Source organism: Macaca mulatta, chromosome 14 (assembly GCF_049350105.2).
Source record: "Macaca mulatta isolate MMU2019108-1 chromosome 14, T2T-MMU8v2.0, whole genome shotgun sequence".
Taxonomy (NCBI): domain Eukaryota; kingdom Metazoa; phylum Chordata; class Mammalia; order Primates; family Cercopithecidae; genus Macaca; species Macaca mulatta.
In genome coordinates this window covers 3,172,047-3,198,764 of record NC_133419.1, presented here as the reverse complement: position 1 = coordinate 3,198,764, position 26,718 = coordinate 3,172,047, and the positions used below count along the sequence as shown (strand labels likewise).

The 26,718-nt window shown below is 40.7% G+C and overlaps 1 protein-coding gene across 13 annotated transcripts; it reads left to right on the top strand.

The window, feature by feature from the left end:
- Window positions 1–923: 923 nt before the first annotated feature.
- On the top strand, window positions 924–26,718 carry ZNF195 (zinc finger protein 195). Of its 13 annotated transcripts, none has more exons than XM_077961755.1 (7): window positions 924–1,053; window positions 9,049–9,195; window positions 10,302–10,380; window positions 13,067–13,193; window positions 13,688–13,783; window positions 23,115–23,207; window positions 24,433–26,718. In XM_077961755.1, the coding sequence occupies exons 3-7, from the start codon at window positions 10,366–10,368 to the stop codon at window positions 25,878–25,880; spliced, it is 1,779 nt and encodes a 592-aa protein (XP_077817881.1). In that variant the 5' UTR covers window positions 924–1,053; window positions 9,049–9,195; window positions 10,302–10,365; the 3' UTR covers window positions 25,881–26,718. The 13 variants fall into 13 exon arrangements, with proteins under 13 accessions (XP_077817881.1, XP_014968879.2, XP_077817883.1 ...); XM_015113393.3 differs by having other exon boundaries at window positions 23,115–23,261; XM_077961757.1 differs by lacking the exons at window positions 9,049–9,195; window positions 10,302–10,380 and adding an exon at window positions 21,616–21,704 and having other exon boundaries at window positions 23,115–23,261.

Below are 26,718 nucleotides of genomic sequence, written 5' to 3'. Positions count from 1 at the left end.
GACAGATCTGAAGATGTGTTCTCTCCTCTTGGGTCGCCATTATTGGTGGGCAGCAGTCCTCTCCCCGTGGATATTTTCTTTTGCTGTCCCCTATGCTCTCTAGGATCACCATCTCGTCCACCCTTCGACCGGAGGAGAGATGTTTGTAGCAAGAGGCTGTTCCCTCACCTCTGGTTGAAAAGGGACGTTCAGACTCTCCACCCCCTGACATAAGGGAGGTTAGACCTCAGAGTTGCACTTTAATGTGGCAGCTATTGATCATGTGTGACTACTGAATATCTGGAATACAGCTGGTCTGAACTGAAATGTGCTGAAAAGGTAAAACACAGAGTGAGCTTCAAAGATTTAGTACCCCAAAATATATGCTTCCTTACCAATTATATATTGACCATATAGGAAAATGGTTACATACTGAGTTAAATTATTACAATCAACTTCACCTGTTTCTTAGTACATTTTAAAATGTGGCTACTAGAAAATTTAAGATTCACACGTGGCTCACATTTTAATTCTTAGAGGCTTGACTCCTTTTTGAAATTTCAGGCTCTCTGTTCAAAGGACCAAAAGCCAAGAAGGCCATAAAATATAAAAATTCAATATGAATATCATTATTTTATTTCCATTGGTGAATAACATATACTTATTATTTATAAATGAACATAAGCACAGTCACATGTGAAATGTAAATATCCTCTAGGTGGGGCCGGACCGCGCGGGTAGGAAGCCCTGCCCCCAAAAAACCGCGGCCAGCACCTGTCCTTGCTGTCTCATTCGGCCCATTGTCTGATTACAGCTCCTGTCACTCAGGGCCTGAGGGGCGGGGCGTGAGACCCTATCCAATCAGAGGAGCAGGGTCGGGGACTGTCCAATCAGGCACGCGTCTGGAGAGGAGAGGCCGGCTTCCGGAATCTGGCGGGGCCTTTGTCCAGACAGAGTTCCACTTCCTGTCCCCGCCGCTCTGCGTCCTCTGCTAGCCGTTGGCCGTGTGACCCGACCCGCAGGCACCGGGAGATCCAGAAGTGAAACGTCAGGCTCCCTGGAGACCAAGAGATGGTGAGTGTAGGGGCCAGGCCTCCTGAGAGACAGGCAGGGGCGGGCTGAAACCCGCGGTACCGGCTGGGGAGGAACCGGGCTGCCCGGGTGGGTTCCGGGCTCCGCGAACCCGAGGCCCTTCCAGCTGCACCATGGCGGCCGGGCCCCGCGCGCCTCGGCGCATCCCTGCAGAGCGGCTTTGGCCCAAGCCCAGAGCCGTCTCCCCGCGGCTGCTCTTCGCCTGCAGACCCGCGTCTCCCCGAGTTAGGAAGGGAGAATCCCGACTCCGCGGGTGGTTTGTGCATAAGAGGATGATCTGTAGCCCGTGGGGGCCCCAGTCCCTCCTGTCTCCCGAGGGAGTCCTTGCAAAAATGTGAAACAGTTTTATTTGAGCAAAGAGTGATTCATGAATGGCAGAGGACCCAACCATGTTTTTTTGGTTTGGCAGTCCCACCAGCAGGCCTTGAAGGAAAGGCTTTTATCAGGTGCATGAGGAAGCAAACCACATTCATTAATTAGTTTGGTACAGTTACGTCATCTCCTGATTTGAGCTATCTAGGTTGAAATTTTCTGGTCCTGTAATCAGAGAGTAATTAGAGATTTGTGGTTGATGAATCCTGAATTTTGTTTCTGCAAGATAGTCATTTGCAAGAAACGCATTTAATTTTTTTTTTAACATAAGAATCCAGGGCACTAAAGCCACCTCAGTCGGATTGCCTGCTATTTAATTATTATTATTATCATTTTTGAGACAGAGTCTCGCTCTGTCACCCAGGCTGGAGTGCAGTGGCGCGATCTCGGCTCACTGCAACTTCCGCCTCCGGGTTCAAGTGATTCTCCTGCCTCAGCCTCCCGAGTAGCTGGGATTACAGGCGTGCGGCACCACGCCCGGCTAATTTTTGTATTTTTATTGGAGACAGGGTTTCACCATGTGGGCCAGACTGGTCTCGAACTCTTGACTTCAGGTGATCCACCTGCCTCAGCCTCCCAAAGGGCTGGGATTACAGGTGTGAGCCACTCCGCTGGCCTAGTTAATTATTTTTAACACTCCAGGGAAAACTGGTTTTTCCGCTGCATTTTCCAAATGCATTTCAAGCAGGGTCTCAAAAACACCACCATGTTCTTCAGGCCTAACTCTAGCCTGTAGTAAAATTACTAAATTTCCTGTACCTTCCAGATTCTCTCAAATGCTAACTTCCCCTTTCTAATTCACAACATTATTAACTATTCATCCTTGGCTGTAATGTTAGGCACAGTATTGTAATGAATCATTTTTTCACAATGCATTGGATGGCATTTTTTTTTTCTTTTTCTTTTTTTTGAGACGGAGTCTTGCTCTATCGCCCAGGCTGGAGTGCAGTGGTGTGTTCTCTGCTCACTGCAAACTCTGCCTCCCAGGTTCAAGCAATTCTTCTGCCTCAGCCTCCCAAGTAGCTGGGATTACAGTCCTGCACCACCACACCTGGCTAATTTTTATATTTTTAGTAGAGATGGGGTTTCACCATGTTGGCCAAGCTGGTCTTGGACTCCTGACCTCATGTGATCCACCCACCTCAGCCTCCCAAAGTCCTGGGATTACAGTCGTGAGCCACTGCGCCCAGCCTGGACGGCACTTTTTAAGAGATTTGTTTTCTGTTTGTAATCATTCCACACGACAGGAAAGCAGAGAATCATCCTCTGACACTATTGTAAAAAATCTTTGTGCCTCTCCTCCTTTTTATTTTCCCTAGGCACAGACGCCTTACCAGAATGTCTTTGGTTTGAGGTTCCACTTTGGAAACTTGACAGGGTGATTTGCTCTCAGCCACCCTCTGGACTTTTTCCTCAGTTTCAGTATTGTCTAGGGATAACAGGATGCCCACCATGGCCGTGTCTGCTGCAGCATCTAGTGAATTTCAGGCCCTGGGTTATTTCTCAAAGGACAGCCTGAGGTATGAAGTGTGGCCTCTCCAGGGAGCAGCTGGATGCCCTGGGCTGAGAGAAATCTCCTGGTCCACTCTTCCTCTAACACTTAGGACGTTAAGATTGTCTTCACCCAACCCAATTTTCAATCCTTGGAGACACATGGCTGATCAGCCAATCAGATGCTGCTGTCAGAGGGAAAAGACCGAAATCATTTCTGCCCTTTGGACTCTCAGATTTGTGAAGGGAGACAGAGTGTTTCAAAGGACAAGAAAACCCCACCTCCATGAGATGGTGCAAAAACCTGTGAAGCAAAATTCACCTGGGACACTCAGTGGGGCACAGTGCAGTGTATCATGGGGGGTGGCCAGTGAGCACTTCAGTGAACAGGATGGAGGTGGGAGAATCTCCCAAGGAATAGAATAGCCTGACTTAACACAAGTCTTTAGCTGTGTCTGTGTTCCAGTCGGCACTGCCACTCTCTGCATCTCCTTGAAATAATTTGTTCACTTACTGCAACTTTGGTTTTGTAATTATAAATTTACATTTTATCAGTAGCACTTGAAAGGTAAGAAAATACTTACAAAGGACGTGAAATAGGTCAATTTCAGGAAAAAGGTTAAATATCTAGTCATACATACCTTTTTCTTCTCCTGATTAAGGGCAGAAAGTTACTTAGGTCTGTTCTTTTGTGGAAGACGATTTCCAACAGAATCCCAGGGCTTAGCTTTGGGAATGCTACCAGAGAAAATAAAATGCTTCTTGGATGGCTGTGGAGAATGTTTACATTTTCTACAAAAAAATTATGGTAGATTACTTGGTAAATTACATAGGTTCATCAGAACATGAGCTCCTCTTTTTGCAGGATGAATTTGCTATTATGAATATCTGTTTTATATCCTGTTCTCTACATGTCTGAGCTTAATGCTAACTTGTGGGAGACAGAACTTAGCACTTCTAAAAGTGTTCACATATGACTGCTTACTATGTGATTTGTTATGGAAAGAGTTAAACAACAAGTTTATTGTCTGAAAGCAATAAATAATTCTGCTTTTTCTGTGGAGGTGAAAGCGTAAGTGCCTTACAGTTTCCTTTTCTTCTGTAAATGCTGTTTGAGTGATTTTGTTGGATATTTCCAACAATGGGTATTACTTAAAACTAAGTGGATAGCCCTGATTGGGAAATTGAAGCCCAGGGACAGTCATTCCAAGCTAAGGCCAATATTCAGCCTGCAAAAGAAAGCAATTGAAGGCCTGGCTCAAGCTTGTCCAACCAACCCACAGGCCTGGGCCACATGCTGTCCTGGGCTTTGAATGTGGTCCAACACAAATCAGTAAACTTTCTTAAAACATTATGGTATGTTTTTGTGATTTTTTTTTTTTTTCAGTTCATCAGCTATCGTTAGTGTTAGTGTATTTTACGTGTGGCCCAAGACAGTTCTTCCAATGTGGCCCAGGGAAGCCAAGATTGGACGCCCCTGGCCTAGCTAGTGCTTCCCGAGGAGCCTCCCCTGCAGGTGCCCCAGCCTGCTCGCAACAGCCATGGAAGGAGAGACGCTGCAGAGCCTGGGAGCACTGGGGACCCACAGGCAGATGCAGTTAGAGTTGGGATGGAAGGGATTTGGGGAGGTCTTCCTGGGTATGGAATCGTTATTATCCTGGGGCTGTTTCTAGACTTCGTCAAATAAATTTAGCTTTAGGTAGGAAGTTACCGAACTCTAAAGGAGGATTGCAACAGGGAGAAGGTGGCAACTATCATACCTTTGAGGATCTTAAAAGTTAGGCAGACACGGGCTTTTTTGTGTTTTTATAGGGAGGAGGGAAGACAGGATAGAGGGTGGGAAAACCAGATTCTAGATCCCAGAATGTTTTACTCTGAAATCTGTGTGTTCTTAGGAGGGGCAAGAAGGAGGGGTTGTATGCTGGCTCAGACTGAGGGTAGTTCAAAATTCAGGGGCTTGAGGGAAGGAGAAATTTTAGCAAGTTTTGATAGAGAAGTGTTTTGACCACTGAAGACAGAATTGTTCAGCTGTTTATGAGGAAAAAATGGGGATTTTCAAGAGTCTGTATCTGGTACTGTGGTAGGTAACAAAGTGAGTGTCGTCTGGGTCATATTATAAAGGGGTTTCTCTTCATTCAGCTGCTCCTGGAGAACACAAAGAGGGAGCAATTCTGCTGCTCAGGCCTTTTGACCAGAATCTCTTCCTTCCCCACCCTTTCCCTGGCTTTGTGCGGCTGTTCCGTTTGGCCGTTGCTGATATGTATTTTTTATAGTAAACCAGTAAATATAAGTACAGTGTTTTGCTGAGTTCTTTGAGTAGTTTTATCAAATTACTGAACTTGACAGGAGGTTATGGGAGTACCCAGTTTATAGGCAATAGACATCAAAAATATAAATATTAGAAGTATAAATGGGTGCCCAAGGCTTGTGACTGGCATCTGTAGTGGAGCAGTGTTGTGGGACTGAGCCCTGAACTTTTGGGGTCTGGGCTGGCTCTAAGTGGTGTCAGAATTAAAATATTAGACACTTAGCCGGGCACAGTGGCTCATACCTGTAATCCCAGCACGCTGGGAGGCCGAGGCAGGTGGATCACTTGAGGCCAGGAGTTGTAGACCAGCCTGGCCAACATGGTGAAACCTCATCTCTACTAAAAATTACATCACCGGGCATAGTGGCACATATGTGTAATCCCAGCTACTCACATCTATAATCCCAGCTACCCAGGAGGCTGAGACATGAGAATCACTTGAGCCTAGGAGGTGGAGGTTGCAGTGAGCCAAGATCACAACACCACACTCCAGCCTGGGCGACAGAGCAAGACTGTCTCAAAAAAGAAAAGAAAAAGTTAGACACTCAGTTGGTGTTGAAGAATTGCTTGGTGTTTAGCAAACACCACACATTTGGAGTCCAAAGAAAGACATCACAGGGGCCCGGGCTGGAGGGAGACTCTGGATGTCTGGGGAAGCGAGGCTGTGTTCAGCACACAGGCTGTCGCATGGCACGTTGTCCTGTGATTCCAGGTCCCTGAGGGTGAGAGGGAACTGAGAACTTAGAGGGAAAAGTTCTTAGAACTGACACCCTCCTCCCCAGCTGTCATCACATGATTCCCACCCACTTAGGAACATGGACTTGCCGTGCCTCTTCGAAGAGTAGGCATCCCCTTCCAGAATTCACTGCAGCACCTTTGGTTTTAGAATTCCTCACCCAAAACCCACACACATGCCTTCAGGACTCCTGGTGTATCCTCACCCCCAGAAATGGAATCTGCAGCACCAGCTTCTGCCACCAACCCATGCCCCTGGATCACCCAGTTGTACCCTCTTCCGCCTGCAGCACAAAGGGCTCGGTCAGATCATAGCCCCACCTGGGCCGCTGTCTGTCGGTTCATAGCCCCACCTGGGCCGCTGTCTGTCGGTTCATAGCCCCACCTGGGCCGCTGTCTGTCGGTTCATAGCCCCACCTGGGCCGCTGTCTGTCGGTTCATAGCCCCACCTGGGCCGCTGTCTGTCGGTTCATAGCCCCACCTGGGCCGCTGTCTGTCGGTTCATAGCCCCACCTGGGCCGCTGTCTGTCGGTTCATAGCCACACCTGGGCCACTGTCTGTAGCACAACCAGTTTTGCTGCCAACTTTGCACTCTCTGTCTCCTGTGGATTCTTGAGAGCACCTTTCTCTCCTGATTTTTTTTGCCCACAAACCACTTTTATGTGTACATGGTGTGCCCAAGGCCACCCCTTCGGTGCCTGAATCCAGTGCCTGCTGTAATTAACATGTTCAGAATTTCAGGTCCATGGCCCTAGACTTGGCTCTTGCAGGAACAAATACAAATTAGAAATAAGAGGCTTAATTCTCTCACTTGAAAATAAGGAGAAATATTTTTTTCTTTTCCCAATTCTGAAAGGATTTACTTTAGGACACTTTAAGATGCAAATGTTTTCTCTGCTTTTTTGAAATATATGTAAGTCATTTAAACAGCTAAATAAGTCTTTTGTCATTCTTTTTAATTCAGGATTATCTTTATTTAGGACCTGAGAACCATTGCTTAGTTTTTGTTTTTAATTTGGCAAATATTTATTTTTTTCCATTTTCAGTCTTCTAAAGTAGACACAGATTTGCTTAGAAGGAAGCTGATTTTAAGAGTACACAGCATAGGACTAAGCTCAGCGATACGGAGGGATGAAGGGTAAAGGATGCCAAGTGCCTTTGACAGAAAGCCAGTCATCCGAGGGGATTGCTTCAGGTCTGGAGGCTAAAGGACACACACTGCAAAGCAAGGACAGCTCAGTGTGTCAGCTAGACCGTGGGGTTTGCGGCCATACCTTGCATTCTATTTCTTTCTTAGGAACAACTAGCATAGTTATGTGTCGTTTTTAGTAAACAACTTGCATCCACTTAAATTAAACAGTATTTTCTACAATAATGTGATATAAAGGAACAGTATTTATTTTAGAAAAACCTCGTAAACAGTAATTTTAATACCAATGTTATTCATTCTTTTGAAATATGATGTGTTTTAACTGAATTAAAATTATGGAGAATTTTTAAATACAACATACATCATGACCAGTATATTAAAGTTATTCATACTGAGATACTTATATTTAATATCCAAAGAAAGTTCGCTCCCAAATTTTTCCATTTTCTACTCAGAATCAGCCTGCATCTCTCCCACCCGGGTGGCCATCGAGGGCCTCCGTGCAGGGTCACCAGGAACTCTCTCACCAGCGCCTGGAGTCTTTTGGACATTCGGGAGTGCACTGTGCAGACGGGGCTCAGGCTGACAAAACGGTCTATCTGTGCTTCTTTCATAGAAAAAGAGAAACGAGTCACCCAGGGTTTGTTCCTCCCCTCAGAGAAGAAACCTCGTTGGTATCCACATGGGAATTCCTCCAGTTTTCTGGTACTTGAGTAAAAAACAAAAATGAGATCTGGAGATTCAAACTGATAAACTAACTGATTCCATCTTGTGTAGCCATTAGGAAAACAGAAGGCAGCCATGGTCCCTACAAGCCAGAAACTTTCCATTTCCAGTAACTGGATAAATCAGTGAATTCAGCATCTTGGGGTTAGCACGAAGAAGGGAGTGTCAAAGGGACTTTGGCTTCATTTGGGCCATTTTCCTGATGTGGTCGTTGTGAGTTCTGATGTCGCGTTGAAGGGATATTCGGATAGAAAAAGTGGTGGTGGTATTATTTCTGTTGCTTTTGCCCTGCTAAAAATAAATATTTAGCTTCTACCATATACATCCTAGAAAACCCTAAAGGTTTGGTTAAATTCCTTGTTATTTCATGTTATAAAATAGAGAACTGGCTAACATAGATTAAAATTATACAAACCCTGGGATTTAAATTTTGGGGGGGCAGTTTTAGGAAAAACAGAATTGTAAATATTCTAGTAGCACAGAGAGCAGAATCCTGCGTGCGGCCCTCTCCCTGCCCAGACATGCCCACACTCCCCTCCTCTGATCCTCATCCAGGTCTGGCCTCACCCTGGACTCTGCTCCAACAGTTAACTACAGAGTTAAATCAGAGTTCGGGGTTTAACTACAGAGGTAAATCAGAGTTTGGGGTTTAACTACGGAGTTAAATCAGAGTTTGGGGTTTAACTACAGAGGTAAATCAGAGTTTGGGGTTTAACTACACAGTTAAATCAGAGTTTGGAGTTTATAGAGTTAAATCAGAGTTTGGGGTTTAACTACAGAGTTAAATCAGAGTTTGGAGTTTAACTACAGAGTTAAATCAGAGTTTGGAGTTTAACTACAGAGTTAAATCAGAGTTTGGGGTTTAACTACAGAGTCAAATCAGAGTTTGGGGTTTAACTACAGAGTTAAATCAGAGTTTGGAGTTTAACTACAGAGGTAAATCAGAGTTTGGGGTTTAACTACGGAGTTAAATCAGAGTTTGGGGTTTAACTACGGAGTTAAATCAGAGTTTGGGGTTTAACTACGGAGTTAAATCAGAGTTTGGGGTTTAACTACGGAGTTAAATCAGAGTTTGACTCCTGCTGCCTCTCCAGAACTAATACACAGAATTTTCTGAAACCCCAAAGCAGATAAATGGAATAAAAGAACTCTCTATTTTGGGGCCTTAATTTTTTTTCTTTTTTACTAACACCAGTGCTTTTAGAGACATCGCATCCAGCAACCTGTTTCTCAGTCCTGTGGGTCTAATAGTTGCTTCACAAGCCACAAGAAAGTGAGGATAAACGCAACAATGGAAAGTACCTCCGCACTGTACTTCATCCTCTCTGTATCCCTTCCATCGGTCTGTATGGAGCTTTTATCATTACACTTTTAAAAAGTTAGTGATAGGAAAATAGAAGAACTACAAAGCCTGGGCCCTTCGTCTATATCTTGAGAGTTGTGGGACACTTGGTTCTATCACCCAGGGTGTGATGAGGATTGGCTCACATGACGTGAGGTGCCCAGCACAGTGCTGTCGCATACTTCTGAGCACACGGTGCCTGCTTAATAAACGCTGCATTCATATGTGTGTACACATTGTTTTCCAAATGCAGACAGACTCAGACATTGCTTGCTTCTCCAGCCCTGGAAAACTTTCAAGAGCCAGAAAATAATATAATCTTTCAGAATGGAGATTGACTGTCTCCATTTGCACCACAAGAACTTGTGTTGTGGTAGAAGGGTTGGGTGTAAGGGACTGTGCTGGGGCTGCTTTGTTTAGCTGAGTGTTGATGATCACAAGTCTTGGGGGAGCAGCATCACCATTAGTGGCAGAACTGTTAAAAAAAATCCAGCCCATGAACCCCTTTGAAATCTTCAGGATCACTTGACTCAGAGTGGGGCCAAAATTACCAGAAGATTCATATGCACATTGAAGCTTGAGAAGCAAGGCTTAGCTAAATGGTTCTCAACCTGGCTTCTAATTAAATCACATGGACAACTCAAGAAAAGGCCCTCACCATTGCCTTCCCCACAGATTCTGCCTATTGGTTTGGGTGGAAGCACCAGTGCTGTTTAAATCACATGCCTCATGGGATTCTAAGGTGTGGCCAGAATCAGTGATGGGGGATTTCAGATGCATTTGTACGAGTTGAGTTCAGCCTTGGTTCCAAAGGGAGGTCACAGGGCCTTCTTTGCCCAGGTTTCAGAGGCCGGCTCGGTGCAGTTTATGCTCCAGTTGCCAAAGCAGAATTGCTTTTGTTTAGCAGGGGAGGGAACCTGAGAGCCGGAAGAGAGAAAGTCACATTTTGATCTCCATGTAGAAGTTTACTGTTGCTGAATCTCTTTTATAAAGAACAGAAAAGCGTGGACTTTTTCTGTATTTCTACGTCTTTCCATTGATGGGTGTGGTAGTCGCAGGTGAAGGGGTTGTGCTGACACCTTTAAAGGCATATTCTCATGATGCAGGTGTGATTTGTCCAGAGATCTTTCCTAAGAGGAAATCCCAGAGAAGCAGGAGAAAGAGAAAGAAATGGCTGGTGCTCAGGTAAATGCATCTCAGGTCAGGGGTTGTGTCCGCTTTTGCTCCTGAAATGTCATGTGTTTAGAATTTGGAAACCTTTACTTCTCTACTTGTGGTGTTTCTGCATAATAAGTTTGTTTCAGCTACTTTTTTTTTTCTTATAATAATGAAGGGTCTCTGAACATATTTTTCTGCATACCAAAGCCGTCTCTCTGTTTTCTTCACCTTGACTTCTTATATGCCATGAAGAATTCTCACCATGACTTTATGACCTGCAGTATTAAAAACGTTCACTTCGTGGCACTGAACGTGTGGATACCCAGGATTCCTCTCGAGGATGGCGTGCGGTTTTTGGATGTCAGCAAAGAAGGGAAACGTGCACTGTTTAGGTTTCATCTGGATGCTCCATTAGCTGCATGCAGAACAGGACTAAGAAAATAAACATTTAAACTCGATGACATTTATTGCCCAGAATAACTCAGAGCATTCTGGAAAAGAGAAAAATGAAAAGACACTTGCTTTTTAGAATGCTAAAGAAAGACTATTTTAATACACTATTAGAGATTACTGCTGGGCGCAGTGTCTCACGCCTATAATCCCAACACTTTGGGAGGCCTAGGCCTCCACTTGAGACCAGGAGTTCGAGACCAGCCTGGCCAACATGGTGAAACCCCATCTCTACTGAAAAAATACAAAAATTAGCCAAGCATGGTGGCACATGTGGATAGTTCCAGCTACTCCGGAGGCTGAGGGACGAGAATTGCCTGAACCAGGGAGGCAGAAGTAGCAGTGAGCTGAGATCACACCACTGCACTCCAGCCTGGGCTACAGAGTGAGACTCCGTCTCAAGACAAAAGAAGAGATTACAGAACCTGGGAGATATTTGTCAGAACATAGGAGATATTTATTTGTCAGAACCTGGGACGTATTTGTCAGAACCTGGGTGTAGGGAGAACCCCTGAAACTACTGCTACAGAATAAAAGATGAAATGCTCCTAATTGTTGTAAATACAAAATTGCATGCAGGATTGTGTAGATAATGCCGGGTTGGGCTGCCAGAATGAACCAACAGCACGTGATGTGCTTCCCCCTGCAGAGAGCCTATGAACGGACGTGCAGTCAGAGAGGTTTCACATCACCAAGATTCCTATCCCAGAAAAGCAGAAGTTCATAGCTCTGGGAATGGAATGCTACCCTTGTGGAGAGCCTATAAACGGACACATGGGGGGCGCCTGTCCACATGGATAAGATAGAGCTATAAATGCCCTTATCTTGCCACGGCTCTTCTAGGTCTCTTTAGGGTGAAGGCATACTCCCTTCTGAGAATTTGTGGTCTAACCGTTTGTCTAGTTTCACGTCCTGCTTTCATTGATTGTTTGTAACCAGCTTTTGCTGCCATTGTTACTGCTGTTTAATATCTTGCTAATCATAGGTTATGGATAGACTGTGTTTGTGTTTTAAGGCTCTGTTAGAAATTGCTGATGCACACACACTATATCGTAAATTCTTATCTCTGTATACTGTACTTCTGCATACCAATGTTATGTTAAAGAATTACTTCATCCCCATGTGACCATCTCACTTCATAATCAAACGACCCTAAATCCCTCACTAACCTACCCCCGCCCTCACTAAACTTAATAACAAATGCTGGTATATCCAGTGCATTGGCAGCATCGCAGGACCAGAAGGTGGTGACCCCCCCTGGACCCAGCTTTCACTATCTTGTGTGTGTCTTTTATTTCTCGACCTGCTGATCCGCTTGGGAACAAAGAAAGAGCCCCGTTGCATTGCAGGCTGTTGGCCCATACCTGGGAGATATTTATTTGTCACTTAAACTTTGCATAACAGTAAGTTTCAGTATGATTCGATTCAGATTATAATTGACCTTTTGGCCAATATGACACCAGTAATATGTCCTTCTCTGTGCATTGGCACACGATAAAAATCTGTCCTATTACAGTTGATATTAGTTTTATTCAGTTGGTGAAAGAGCTCTCTGACAGGTTTTTCCATTGTAGAGTTTATTTTTTTCTCTTTAAGTACCTTGAGGAGATTTACTAATTAGTGTGCATAAATAATCACATTTAATCTGAAAGGTCTTTGCTTCTTAGATTCTTTTTGCATATGCCTTGCTTTAGAAGATGAAAAATCTGATCTCTCTTTGTGGTTCAGAAAAACTGGGATAAACCCATGCTCTGCCACTTACAGGATTTTGACAAAATATTGTCCTTGGGCCCAAAGGACTGGCATCACTGGTGAGCGCATTAGAAATTCGGAAACTCAGGCCTGACCTCCGATTTCCTGAAGCAAAATCTGCACAAGAGCTCTAGTTTATTGGACACATTAAAATTGTAGAGACAGCTTCTAACTCACCATGACTTTTCCACCTGAGAAATATACACACTTTATTCATGTGACGTAAATGTAGCACTCAAAAATGGACATGCCTTTGTTGACGCCCTTAATTTTATATTTCATCATCCAGAAAAGTATTGTATGTACACTGCTTATGTGGATCTTAGGCAATTCTCTTTCCTCAGAGTTAGAGAATATTCTTGTGCTAAAAATTACCTTATTTTATAATTCCAGTCACTTGTGTAAGTTAGAACCAGTTCTCTTCACTCGCTCATTTCACCTTGAATCCAGTTAAGAACTCTGCCCAAAGCCACTTGGTAAGTATTTGTTGTTGTTGTTGTTTCTTCTTCAGACACTGTTGACGTTCAGGGATGTGGCCATAGAATTCTCCCTGGAGGAGTGGAAATGCCTGGACCCTGCTCAGCAGAATTTGTACAGGGATGTGATGTTGGAGAACTACAGAAACTTGTTCTCCATTGGTGAGGATAACTTCAATACGTAATTCCTCATATGCCCTAAAGAGTTCCTTTCGTTCCTTTGCGGAATGTTTTTCGGGAGTTTCTGCATTGCATGAATGAGTTTCAGATCCCTGCTTTTAAGAAAAACATGGGGAATTGTTGATGTTAAAAAAAATCTTCAAAATGTGGTTCATTTTGACATAAACTTCCTTTTTTTTAACTGATTTGTATCTTTCACTCTAGTGATAATTCCAGAGATTCAGTGGCATGAAATATTGTTGCCCACACCTTAAAGTCAAATTTCCATCACCAGTGTTTTATTTCAGCAGTACTGAGTGGTGAAACTGAGAACCCACAGATTTACAATACTTACTGAATATTGTTTATGTCAGGAAGCATAATTTTTGGATTAATTTTCTAGAATCTTCTATAATGTTCACTCTACTAAGCACAGTACAAGGTTGGTAATTGGAGAATTTCAGCAAGAGTAATGTCACTTTTTTCTAATAAAACAGGTCTCACTGTCTCTAAGCCAGGCCTGATCACCTGCCTGGAGCAAAGAAAAGAGCCCTGGAATGTGAAGAGACAGGAGGCAGTAGACGGACATCCAGGTGGGTGGGTGTGAACGAAGCAGGTAACCCAGGTGAGAGGTCCAGAGGTCGAGGAGGAAGCCAGAGCCAGAGCTTAAGATGTGGTTTGGGAAGCTCTGCTCTAGTGGAGATGGTTTCTGAGAGCCTGGGTGTCTTTCTCTTGCTGTCCCCTAGGAGCGTCTTCTGTCTCGTTCTCTTAAATTTTCTACAGACTCCACTTCCTGTTTAGTGATCTTCCTTTATAAAAGTTACAGTAAAAATCAGATCCTCCTCCTGACGAGTAAGGGCCTGTATGGTCTCATGTCTTGCTCTGCCACTGCTTTTGGGAACATGCATGTACCTGCCTATGTTTGAGGAACTCTGTTAAATGTTTTTTGATTTCCTTTTTGCATCATGTCTGAAGTGTGCAAGAGGCGTGGTGATGGTGTTTGGTTCAGAAATCCCAGAAGTCCCATAAACAGATGTTGTATGCTTTCTGCTTTATGATTTCGTATCCTACAGAGGTTTCAAGTGGGAGTCTACAGAAATGTATACTCAGCAGTTTTCTCCAAACACTAGGCATCTGCCCAAATATGAGATGATCTAATGTTGTTTTACTTCAAAATTTTATTTATTTTTTTTTAGTGTGAACTGAGGTTGGTCATTTAAACTCTATATTCCCTAACTCCCAACTGTAATAGTTATAATATTATCATTTTATAATTTCTTCTTTTTTAGTATGAGGCTTATCAGGACTGTGTCATTCATATGTATGTATATGTATGTGTATGTATATATGTGTGTGTATATATCATATATCAACATCCTTTTGAAATGATAGGATTTCACTTTTTATGCTGGAGTAATATTCTGTTGTCTATTTACATCATATTTTCTTTATCCATTCGTATATACGCACACACATATATATACAGGTATGTCTATATGGGCATATGTGTAACAGATTATTTTAGAAATAAAAACTGTGTATATATTGTGTACAATGTAATAATTTGATATGTGTATACATTGTGAAATAATTAGTGCAATCACATTAAGGAACAAATCTATCACTTCACATAATTACCTTTTCTTGTAGTGAGAACAGTTAATGTCTACTGTTGGCAAATTTTAAGCTACAAAAGATTATTAATAGTATTCATAAAGCTACTCATTAGATTCCCCAAACTTACTCATCTTACAACTGAAAGTTTGTACCTTTTGAACAACAGCTCATTTTCCCCAACTCCAGGCCCTGGCAACTGCCATCGTCCTCTGCTCCTGTGAGTTCAGCCATGACAGATTCCACATCTGAGGGGGAACGTGCAGTCTCTGTCTTGGGGCCTGGCTGAGTTTATTTAGCATCATGTCCTTCAGGGTCATCCATGTTGTTGAATAACAGGATTTCATTCCTTTTTTATGGCTAATATTCTGTTGTCTATTTATATCACATTTTCTTTATCCATTCAGCATCCACAAACGTTTAGCTTGTCTTTATATCTTGACAATTGTGAATAATGCTGCAGTGAACATGAGGGAGCAGATAATTCTTCAAGCTGCTGCTTTTATTCCCTTCCGTTATTATATACACAGAAGTGGGATTTCTGCATTGTAGAGTAGGTTTATCTTTTTTTAATTTTTAAATAACGCCCCCCTCCTGGTTTTCATAATGACTCTACCAGTTGAGAACTCTGAGTGTTCAGAATTGTTTTTTCTTTACATCCTTGTCAACATTGTTGTTAGGTTGCTGCAAAAGTAAGAGTGTTTCTTACTATTTAGAAGGCAAAAACCACAATTACTTTTGCACAGCCCTGATATACTGCTTATTTTTTATATTAGCCATCCTAATATCCAAAAGTTTGATTGTCAATGGTCTTTGGCGTGCAGAAGCTTTTTAGCGTAATGCAGTCCCGCTTGTTGATACTTACTTTTGTTGCTGTACTTTTGGTGTCATATCTAAAAAAATGATTGCCAAGACCAGTATCAAAGAGGTTTTTTTCTCAGAGTTTTTAAGGATACATGTTTTACATTGAAGGCTTGATTTCAAGTTGATTTTTGAGTATGGTGTAAGAAAAATTGTCTGTTTCATTATTTTGACTGTGGGTATTCTGTTTCCCCAGGACCAAGTGTTGAAGAGACTGTACTGTCTGTGTTGTGTATTCTTCGTGCACTTGCGAAAGATTAGTTAAGTGGATATGCACGAGTTTAATTCTGGGCTCTCCATTCTGTCCCATTGGTCTCTCTGGCAGTTTTCTTCTCTGTTCAGATACCATCCTGTTCTTACTACTGTAGTCTTAAAATGTCGCTTGAAATCAGAAAATATGATGTCTCTTGCCTTGTTCGTTTTCCTATAGATTCCTTTGGCTATGCCAAGTCTATTGTAATTCCATATACATTTTAGAATTCTATTTTCATTACTGTGACAAAGGCCGCTGGAATTTGATAAGAAGTTTGTTGAATCTGTGGTCTTGGTCTTTAGCAGAATTGTACAGCCCCCTTCCTGGATTCCAAAGCTCTCTTAAAGGCATTTTTTTTGCGATGAGGTCTCTCTGTGTCACCAAGGCGGTTCTGAGCTTCTGCCCTGAAGTGAGCCTCTCACCCCAAGGTCCTGAACAGTTGGGATTGTAGGCGTGAGCTGCGGCGCCTGATTCTCTTGGAAAGGTGTTTCTGCACACAGAAGACTGACACGTTGTTGTTGTTGGGGGATATATAAGCCTGGTCCACCTATTTCACCATTTTTCTATGTCACTCTCCTGTACATTTTCACTTTCTCTTTTGCTCCATTTCAGATTTATCTCTAATTTCAAATTCTAATATGCAGAACAATATGCTAGAATTAACGTGTTATATCTGAATTAAATTATTTCGGAAGCACTATTTGTTTATTTATTTACTTATTTTGAGATGGAGTTTGGCTCTTGTTACCCAGGCTGGAGTACAATGGCACTATCTCGGCTCACTGCAACCTCCGCCTCCCAGGTTCAAGCGATTCTCCTGCCTCAGCCTCCCGAGTAGCTGGGATTTACACACAGGCATGTGCCACCACGCCTGGCTAATTTTTTGTATTTTTAGTAGAGACGGGGTTTGTCCTTGTTAGTCAGGCTGGCCTCGAACTCCCGACCTCAGGTGATCTGCCCGCCTCGGCCTCCCAAAGTGTCGGGATTTACAGGCATGAGCCACCGCACCCGGCAAGCACTCCATATTTATTAAATTATCCTATTTCTTCAATCCGTATATAAATAGTAATATTATTTATTCCCAAATGTTTATCTTATCAGTGACTCTCACTATACTTTACATAATTTATATTTTTCTTTCTTTAGAAATATAAAGCTATTCCTTCTAAAAGTTGGATGGCAGCATTTTAATTTTGCATAAGAATCGCATCAGTATAGTAAACATATAATAAAAATTATCTTTAGTATCTTCTTACTCATTAAAATGTTCTCAGTAGAGTCTTTTATTAATGATTGTAGTGCATTTTCTGTGAAGTTTCACTGCTGTACACTGCATGCCAGTGATTCAAAATACCTGCTTTTCATGATTACACAGTCACAGTTAAATATTGTAGTTATCTAGGCAAATTCTTTTTTAATGGTACATCAGTGTTTCATAGCAGATTTTATGACTAACATCTTAGTGTTTTGTAACTCCGTATTACTGTTTTTATGGTTGAATAATATTCCTTGTATGCAGATGCCACATTTTTTGTGTGTGTTCATCACTTGAGGCTTCCCCCATTTGACTTTTCTGAATAGTGACACAGTAAACATGGGTGTGCAAGTATCTCTCCTAAGTCCTGAGTTGCAGTGTGTACTTTTGATATAGATCCAGAAGTGGGATTGCTAGATCATATAATTCCATTTTTAATTTTTTGAAGAACATGTATGCTATTTTAAAAAAAAAAAAAAAAACAGTCTCACTCTATCACCCAGGCTATAGTGCAGTGGCGCCATCTCAGCTCACTGCAACCTCTGCCTCCTGGGCTCGAGCCTTCCTCCCCCTTCAGCCTCCCGAGGACCTGGAAGTACAGGTGCCACCACCACACCCAGCTAACTTTTGTATTTTTAATAGAGACAAGGTTTTGCCATGTTGCCCAGACTGGTCTCGGACTCCTGGGCTCAAGTGATCCGCCCGCCTCAGTCTCCCAAAGTGCTGGGGTTCCAGTTGTGAGCCAGTGCGCCTGGCCTATGCTATCTTTCATCATGGCTGCATCCTTTCTTTCCTACCAGCAGGTTACGTGGTTTTCAACGTCTTCACATCCTTGACAGATCTGAATTTTTTTTTTACAGTGGCCATTCTAATACGTGTGAGGAAATAGCTTAATTGTCATTTTGTTTTGCATTTCTCTACAAATTAGTAATTTGAGCATTCATTCAGGTGCTTGTTGGGCGTTTCCATATCTTTTTTGAAGAGATTTCAGTTAGTCCTTCATCTATTTTTAAATCAAGTTATTTAATTGTTGTTGTTGAGTTGTAAAAGTTCCTTATATAATCTGAATATTAAGTCCTATCAAATGTGTGATTTCCAAGTATTTTTACCCATTTCTTAGGTGGCATTTTCACTTCACTCATTATTTTCTTTGATTTGCAGAAAGTTTGAAGTTTGATGTAGTTCAGTTTTTCTGTTCTTTTGTTGCTTATGCATTTGCTCTCCTATATTTTCTTCTAAGAGTTTTATTCTATTTCTGTACCTAAGTATTTCATTTAAAATACTTCTGTATATGGTGCATGAAAAAGATACCACTTCACTTTTCCATGTAGATATCTAGTTTTTAACATCATTTGTTGAAAGGACTCTTCTCCATTGTGTGGTCATGGATACCTTGTGGAAAATTATTTGATTTTATCCACAAGAGTTTATTTCTGGGTCCCCTGCTTTGTTTCATCATTTAGTTATCTGTCTTTATGTCAGTACCACGTTGTTTTTATTTTCGTAGCTTTTTATATGTTTTAAAATCAGAAAGTGTAATGCCTCTTTGTTCTTTTTAAAGAATTTCGACTAGTTATTGTTCTTAAACTAATTTTAGGATTAAAAAATCAAAAAGTACCATTGGGAATTTGATAGAGATTATATTGAATATGTACATTAGTGTGGCCATTATTGACATCTTTAAAAAACTAAATTATCTGACCATTGAGCAAGAATGTGTATGTTCAAGGGCGTTTAATTTCCATACATTTTTGGCATTGCCAGGATTACTTTTGCTTTTGATTTCTAGTTTTATTACATTTTGGTTAGAAAACATGTCATGGGACTTTCATCTTTAAGAGTTATTTGTTGTAACAGAATGCACTTTGTGTATTTGAGAATATTGTATATTATGCTTTTTTTGACTGGAGCATTCTATACGTATCTGTTAAGTTGACCTGTGTAATTTTCTTTGTGTGTGTGTGTGTGTGTGTGTGTGTGTGTGTGTGTGTGTGTCGGAGTCTCACTCTGTCACCCAGGCTGGAGTGCAGTGACGCAATGTCGGCTCACTGCAAGCTCCACCTCTCGGGTTCAGGCCATTCTCCTGCCTCAGCCTCCCGAGTAGCTGGGACTACAGGCACCCGCCGCCATATCCAGCTAATTTTTTTTTTGGTATTTGTAGTAGAGACGGGGTTTCACCGTGTTAGCCAGGCTGGTCTCGATCTCCTGACCTCATGATCCTCCCACCTCGGCCTCCCAAGGTGCTGCGATTACAGGTGTGAGCCACCCCACCCGGCCTTGATTTTCTGTGTAATTTTCTATTCTGTGTTGAAAATGGGGTCTTAGAGTCGATAATTATTGTATTTCTGTGTACGTCTTGCTTCACTTCTCTCCATATTTGCTTTATGTATCTGGGAACCCTGATGTTAGATATTAATATAGACAGATGAACAGTTACAGGTTCCTGGTTAATGGACACATTTTGTCATTACATGCTATTAATCTTTATGTCCTGTGACAGTTTTGACCTAAAGTATATTGTGTCTAATATAATGATAACCACCCCACCTGACTGTGGTTACTAATTGCATGGAATTTTTTTTTATTCTTACTTTCAGCCTATTTTTCTATTTAAAGCTAGAGTCTTTTGTAGCTAGCATATTGTTCTTAATTCAGCTATTTTATTTCTGTCAAATAAGTAGGTTAATTTATGTTTAAAATCATTTCTGAAGGAAATGAAGTTACTGTCACTATCTTGACTGTTACTGTTTTCTGTGTTTCTTGTAGATATGTTATCCCTCATTTCCTCTTTGACTATCTTCATTGTTTGTTTTGTGATTTTGTGTGGACATGCTTTCATTCTTTTCTCATTGTGTTTTGCAGACCTTGTATAGGTATTTTCTTCGTGATCGCCTTGAAAAATGGGAGAGTATGGCCGGGCGCGGTGGCTCACGCCTGTAATCTCAGCACTTTGGGAGGCCGAGACGGGCGGATCACGAGGTCAGGAGCTCGAGACCATCCTGGCTAACACAGTGAAACCCCGTCTCTACTAAAAAATACAAAAAACTAGCCGGGCGATGTGGCGGACGCCTGTAGTCCCAGCTACTCGGGAGGCTGAGGCAGGAGAATGGTGTGAACCCGGGAGGCGGAGCTTGCAGTGAGCTGAGATCCGGCCACTGCACTCCAGCCTGGGCGACAGAGCGAGACTCCGTCCCGGAAAAAAAAAAGAAAAATGGAGAGTACATCAAACACCTTAAAGTTATAGATTTTAATCTCACAACTTCATTAAATACAGAAACTGTAACACCCTCCAGTGTGCTATTAATGTAACAAATTATTGTATATTTTGTATCTGGTAGCAAAGATTCATGCAGATATTTTTTCAGATATTATGGCAGAATTTTGAGTTTTTTACACTATCATTATGATAGTAAAGTATTATATATCTGCTTATATACCTTTAACAGAGTTTTATATTTTCATATGGTTTTATAATGCTGTCTAGCATCATTGTCTTTTTAACACAATGAAGTCTTTTCAGTATTTTTTCTGTATTTTGTAGAGATTGGGTCTTGCTCTGTTGACCAGGCTAATTCATAACTCCTGATCTCAGGCAATCCTCCTACCTTGGCCCACCCAAAGCTGGTATTATGGGCATGAGCCACCATGCCTATCCAGCCTTTAGCGTTTCTTATAGAACTATACTAGTGGTAGTGAACACCCTCATCTATTTATTTATTTTGGAAAGTCTTTATTTTTCTCTTGTTCTTTTGAAGTGAAATTATTCTAGATCAGGTGTTCTTGGTTAGTAACATTTTTATCATACTGAAATTTGGAAAGTTAACAGCCTTTTTTTCTTCGAATAATGCCTCTACTGCTTTTCTGCTATGTATTTTTTGTAAGACTTCTTTCATGAATATATTGGTTTAGATCATGGTGTTCAATAAATCCCATATTTTAGCTATTTGTTTTACAGTTTTATTTTTCTGTGTTTTATTTTTAAATCTGTGCTACATTCTGTTTTATTGTACTATTTGTCTGCCTTTATACCAATACCAAACTGTTTTAATTACGGTTGCCTCATAATGTGTTTTGAAGTCAGACAGTGTGATACCTCCAATATTGTTCCTCTGTTTGAAAATTGTTGGGTGCTTTACAGTCCCTTGAGATGTCTTAGGATTTTTAGGTTATTGCTTTTATTTCTGCAAAAAGAGGATTAGAAATTTGAAAGAGATTGCATGGAGTTTGTAGATTGCATTGGACAGCGTGAACATCTTTGCAATATTGAGTATTTCAACCCTTGAACAAGAGCACGCTCAAATGTGTTGTTTAATTTCCATATATTTGTGAATTTTTTTGTTTTTCTTTGTTATTTCCAGTTTCATTTCATTTTGGTCATATATAGTAATGCAGAAGACTTCCGTTTTTTGAAATTTGGTAAGACGTGTTTATTTGTTTAACAGGTGGCCTGTCCTGGAGAATGTTTCCTGAGCTCGTGGGAAGAGTGTGTCTCCTGCTATGTTGTGTGGGGTGTTGTATCTATGTCTGTGAGGTAGAATTGCTTTGTAGTGCTTTCAGGTCCTCTCTACAATTATTAAGTCTTGCTTTATTATTCATTACTGAAAGTGGGTTCTAGAAGTATGCCACTATTATATTGCTGTCTGTTTCTTGCTTCAATGCTGTAATTATTTGTTTATAAAGAACTTGCAAAATTGAAGCAAGAAATAGCAATATAATAGGAAGTTACTTCAATACCCAAATACATATACAAATATGCACCCACACTTGTCATAGGTTCCCAGTTCATTCCCCCTTCTATTATTGCTTTATGTTCTTGTTTTTTGTGAGCTCTGACTTAAAGTATGCTTTATGAAGTATGACATTTTTTTACTTAAGATGTATTTTGCATAATATAATTGTAATCTCTTCTCTCATTTCATTAACATTTGCATGAAATGTCTATTTCCATCTTGCCACTTTCAGTCTCTTTTTGTCATTAGGTCTCAGGTGAATTTCTTGTAGGTCAGCTATAGTTTGATCTTGGCTTGGTTTTAAATTATTTAGCATATGCCTTTTGATTGAGTAGTTTAGTTCCTAAATAAACAATTTACTGATATAAAAAGATGTACTTTAGCCATTGTATTTTTTTTTACTTGATTCTTGTAGCTTTTTCTTTCCCCCTTTCTTTTTTGTGTCTTGTACTTTGTGTAATAAGCTTTGACTTCTTTTTAAATTTTCTTTTGTGTGTCTTATAGACATTTTCTTTGTAGTTACCATGGAAAGTATATAAAACATCTTAAAGTTACAGCAAGATATTTTACACTGGTAAATACTTAACCTTAGTTGTATACAAAAATTCTTTCTTATTAAATCTGCCCTCAACTTTGTTACTAATGTCACGAAATTATTTAATGTTATATATCCATTAACAGATATTTATGATTATTTTTCTACTTTCGTCTTTCAAATTTTAGATAATAATTAAAAGTGATTTCTGCACCATCGTTATAGTACCACAGAATTTTATTTTTCTGTGTATGCGTATCTTTTCCATATATTTATTTTGATATGATTATATATTATTTTCTAGCATTGCATTATTTTCAATGGAAAGGACTCCTTTTACCGTTTCTTGTTTGACATGTGTAGTGGTAGTGTAGCCCTTGGTTATGTTAGAAAGTCTTTATTTGTTTTTATTTTGTAGGTCACTGGTTATATTATTCTTGCTTGGAAGTTTTGTGTTCAGCAATTAGACTTATCTCATCCGGTTCCCTTCTTGCTTCAGCTTGTACTTTTTTTGAAACAGGGATTTACTCTGTCACTCAAATTGGAGTGCAGTGGTGTGATCATGGCTCACTGCAGCCTCAACTTTCCAGGCTCAGGTGATTCTCCCACCCCAGCCTTCTGAGTAGCTGGGAAGCACAACAGCATACACAGCTAATTTTTTTTGTATTTTTTGTAGAGATGGGATTTCACCATGCTACTCAGGCTTGTCTCAAACTCCTGGGCTCAAGCGATCTGCCCGCCTCAGCCTCCCAAAGTGCTGAGATTACAGGTGTGAACCACTGTGCCCAGCCTGCCCTCAAGGTTTCTGTGGACAAATTCACTGGTAATCTCCTAAGAGCATACACCTTGCTTTTCACTTGCTGCTTTCAGGATTATTTTCTCCTTTGACTTTGGAAACTGCGGTTATAATGTGTCTTATATCCCTTTTGTTTATACTAGTTGATGTGTTGAGCTTCTTGATTTTTTAATATTTTTTTCTTACTTTTAAGAATTTCTCAGTAATTATTTCCTTCCATACCTGTTTCTCAGTCTGTTTTTCATACTTTATATCTTTTTATTGATATCCTCATTTTCCTAATTTTACTTAGTTTGCTGTTTTCCCATTTTTACTCATTGAGCATTATTCAAATGGTAATTTTATTTTTTCAGTTAATTTATGCATCTCCATTGTTTTAGGGTTGATTTTTGAACTTTTTTTTATTTCTTTGATTGCGTCATGTGACCCTAATACTTTGTACATGTAATCTTTGATTGAGATTCAGGCATTAACAAAAAGCCTCCTGCCACAACCTTTATAATGTGGCTTTCTCCTGGGGTAGTCTAAAACAAATTGGGCCGGATTCTAGAGGCCACTTAAGCCTGTTCTGCAGTTGTGTCTTGTGTGGGATTGTGTGTGTATTTTTCAGTTAAAGAGAGTTTCTCAGGTTTCTTCACAGTGCCCTGTAATTACCCACTACACCTGTTGCCTGGTGCTGCTGCTGCAGCCTTCCTGCTGCTGTCACAGGTATTTCCTTTCGGTCTTAGCAGACCCAGCCTGTCACTCAGAGTACCGCCATTTCTTTCAGCCCTCTGTCATGGGGGCAGAAATCAGTCTTTGCCAAAGCTTCAAAAGGCCAAAAGTAAAAATACTTGCGCCAGTACTTTCTTTCTCTTTTGAAGGAGAAGCCAGGAGTTGAGGATGTACTCTCAAAGGCATTGTGCTGTACTGCGGAGGAGCAGGGGCTGTGGGGGGTAAATGTAACACACTTTTTTTCTTTTTATGTGGCTCCTAGCATTGTGCTCACTGGGGGTGCTGCAAACTCTGAAGTGGTTTTTAGAGTTCAGATGCATTTTCTCACTAGGTATTGTTACATTTATATGTTTATACAGAAATTAGGGCCTGTGGTATTTTTTATGCCATTTTGCTAATGTATTTGGCATTATTTTACAGATTAGATTCACAAAATATATTCATCTGTGTCTAGTAAGTGGGATAACTTTTTTTTTTTTTCCAGCTATGTCTTCTCATGTTACCCAAGACCTTTTGCCAGAGCAGGGCATACAAGATGCATTCCCAAAATCAATACTGAGAGGATATGGAAATTGTGGCCTTGATAATTTACATTTAAGGAAAGACTGGGAAAGTTTAAATGAGTGTAAGTTGCAAAAAGATTATAATGAACTTAACCAATGTTCATCAACTACCCATAGCAAAATCTTTCAATGTAATAAATACGTTAAAATCTTTAATAACTTTTCAAATTTGCATAGACATAATATAAGTAATACTGGAGAGAAACCTTTCAAATGTCAAGAATGTGGCAAATCCTTTCAAATGTTCTCATTCCTAACTGAACATCAGAAAATTCACACTGGAAAAAAATTGCAAAAATGTGGAGAATGTGGCAAAACCTTTATCCAGTGCTCACACTTTACTGAACATGAGAACATTGACACTGGAGAGAAACCTTACAGATGTCAAGAATGTGACAAAGTTTTTAAAACTTGCTCAGTCCTTACTAAAAATAGAATTTACGCTGGAGGGGAACATTACAAATGTGAAGAATTTGGCAAAGTATTTAACCAGTACTCCCACCTTACTGAACATGAGCGTGGTACTGAGGAAAAACCCTGCAAATATGAAGAGTGCAGCAGTGTCTTTATATCTTGCTCAAGCCTTTCTAATCAACAGCTGATTCTTGCTGGAGAGAAGCTCTCCAAATGTGAAACATGGTACAAAGGTTTTAACCACAGCCCAAATCCTTCCAAACATCAGAGAAATGAGATTGGAGGGAAACCTTTCAAATGTGAGGAATGTGACAGCATCTTCAAATGGTTCTCAGACCTTACTAAACATAAGAGAATTCACACTGGTGAGAAACCCTACAAATGTGAAGAATGTGGGAAAGCCTATACGCAGTCCTCACACCTCAGTGAACACAGGAGGATTCACACCGGAGAGAAACCCTACCAGTGTGAAGAATGTGGGAAAGTCTTCAGAACTTGCTCAAGCCTTTCTAATCACAAGAGAACTCATTCTGAAGAAAAACCCTACACGTGTGAAGAATGTGGCAACATCTTTAAGCAGTTATCAGACCTCACTAAGCATAAGAAAACCCATACTGGAGAGAAACCCTACAAATGTGACGAATGTGGAAAGAACTTTACCCAGTCCTCAAACCTTATTGTACATAAGAGAATTCATACTGGAGAGAAACCCTACAAATGTGAAGAATGTGGCCGAGTCTTTATGTGGTTCTCGGATATTACCAAACATAAGAAAACCCATACTGGAGAGAAACCCTACAAATGTGACGAATGTGGAAAGAACTTTACCCAGTCCTCAAACCTTATTGTACATAAGAGAATTCATACTGGAGAGAAACCCTACAAGTGTGAAAAGTGTGGCAAAGCCTTCACCCAGTTCTCACACCTGACTGTACATGAAAGCATTCATACTTGAGAAAAAAAAAATATAAAAATAGGCACAGCCTTTAGTATCTGCTCGCATCCTACTTTACATCAGTTTGGACGTAACAAAGTTATTATAAATTTAATTACTATTGAAAGACCTTTCATGAAATATAAGTCTCCAGAGCACACAAGAGTATTTCTTCTGAAAAAAAAGTTACAATTATGTTTTATACTAGATGGAAGACATGCAACAGTTGCTTAAACTTCCAGAGAATTTGTAGAGAAACCCAACAAATATCATAACTGTGGAATAACATTTGTTCAAAAACGATAGCTTAGAAAACATCAGAGTTCATACTAAAAGATATTTTGCAAATACAGTAAATGGGAAACATAAGCAAAATTCAATTTAAGTAAACATTGGAGGATTTGAAGAAGAGAGGAACAGAGCACGGACGCGTTCTAAGTAAACACTGGAGGATTTGAGGAAGAGAGGAACAGAGCACGGACACGTTCGGAAACGACAGTGAATCCGTGTGTTGAGTCTACGGGGACATCTCGACTTGAAGTAGATCGTTCATTCTTATTTAAGTTTAAAAGGAGGATGAGACTGAGTTTTTGTAGAGTTATAATTACATTCAAAATACACGTTTTTGCATTGAAAAATGTTAAATTTTTGAAAAGCGAATATTGATGTCTTTTAATCCTCGAATCAGTTCATGCTGTGTCTTCATTTCTGGTGCTGATGTGAAAACACATGGTCAGTTGTTGCTGCATCAGAGATGTGAGAAATTCTCTTCTGTTAGGTGTGCATCACTGATATACTTGTCCATGAAAGGTGAAAGACACTGAAATGTAAGATGCGTGAGTAAAATCTTGGTAGAGGC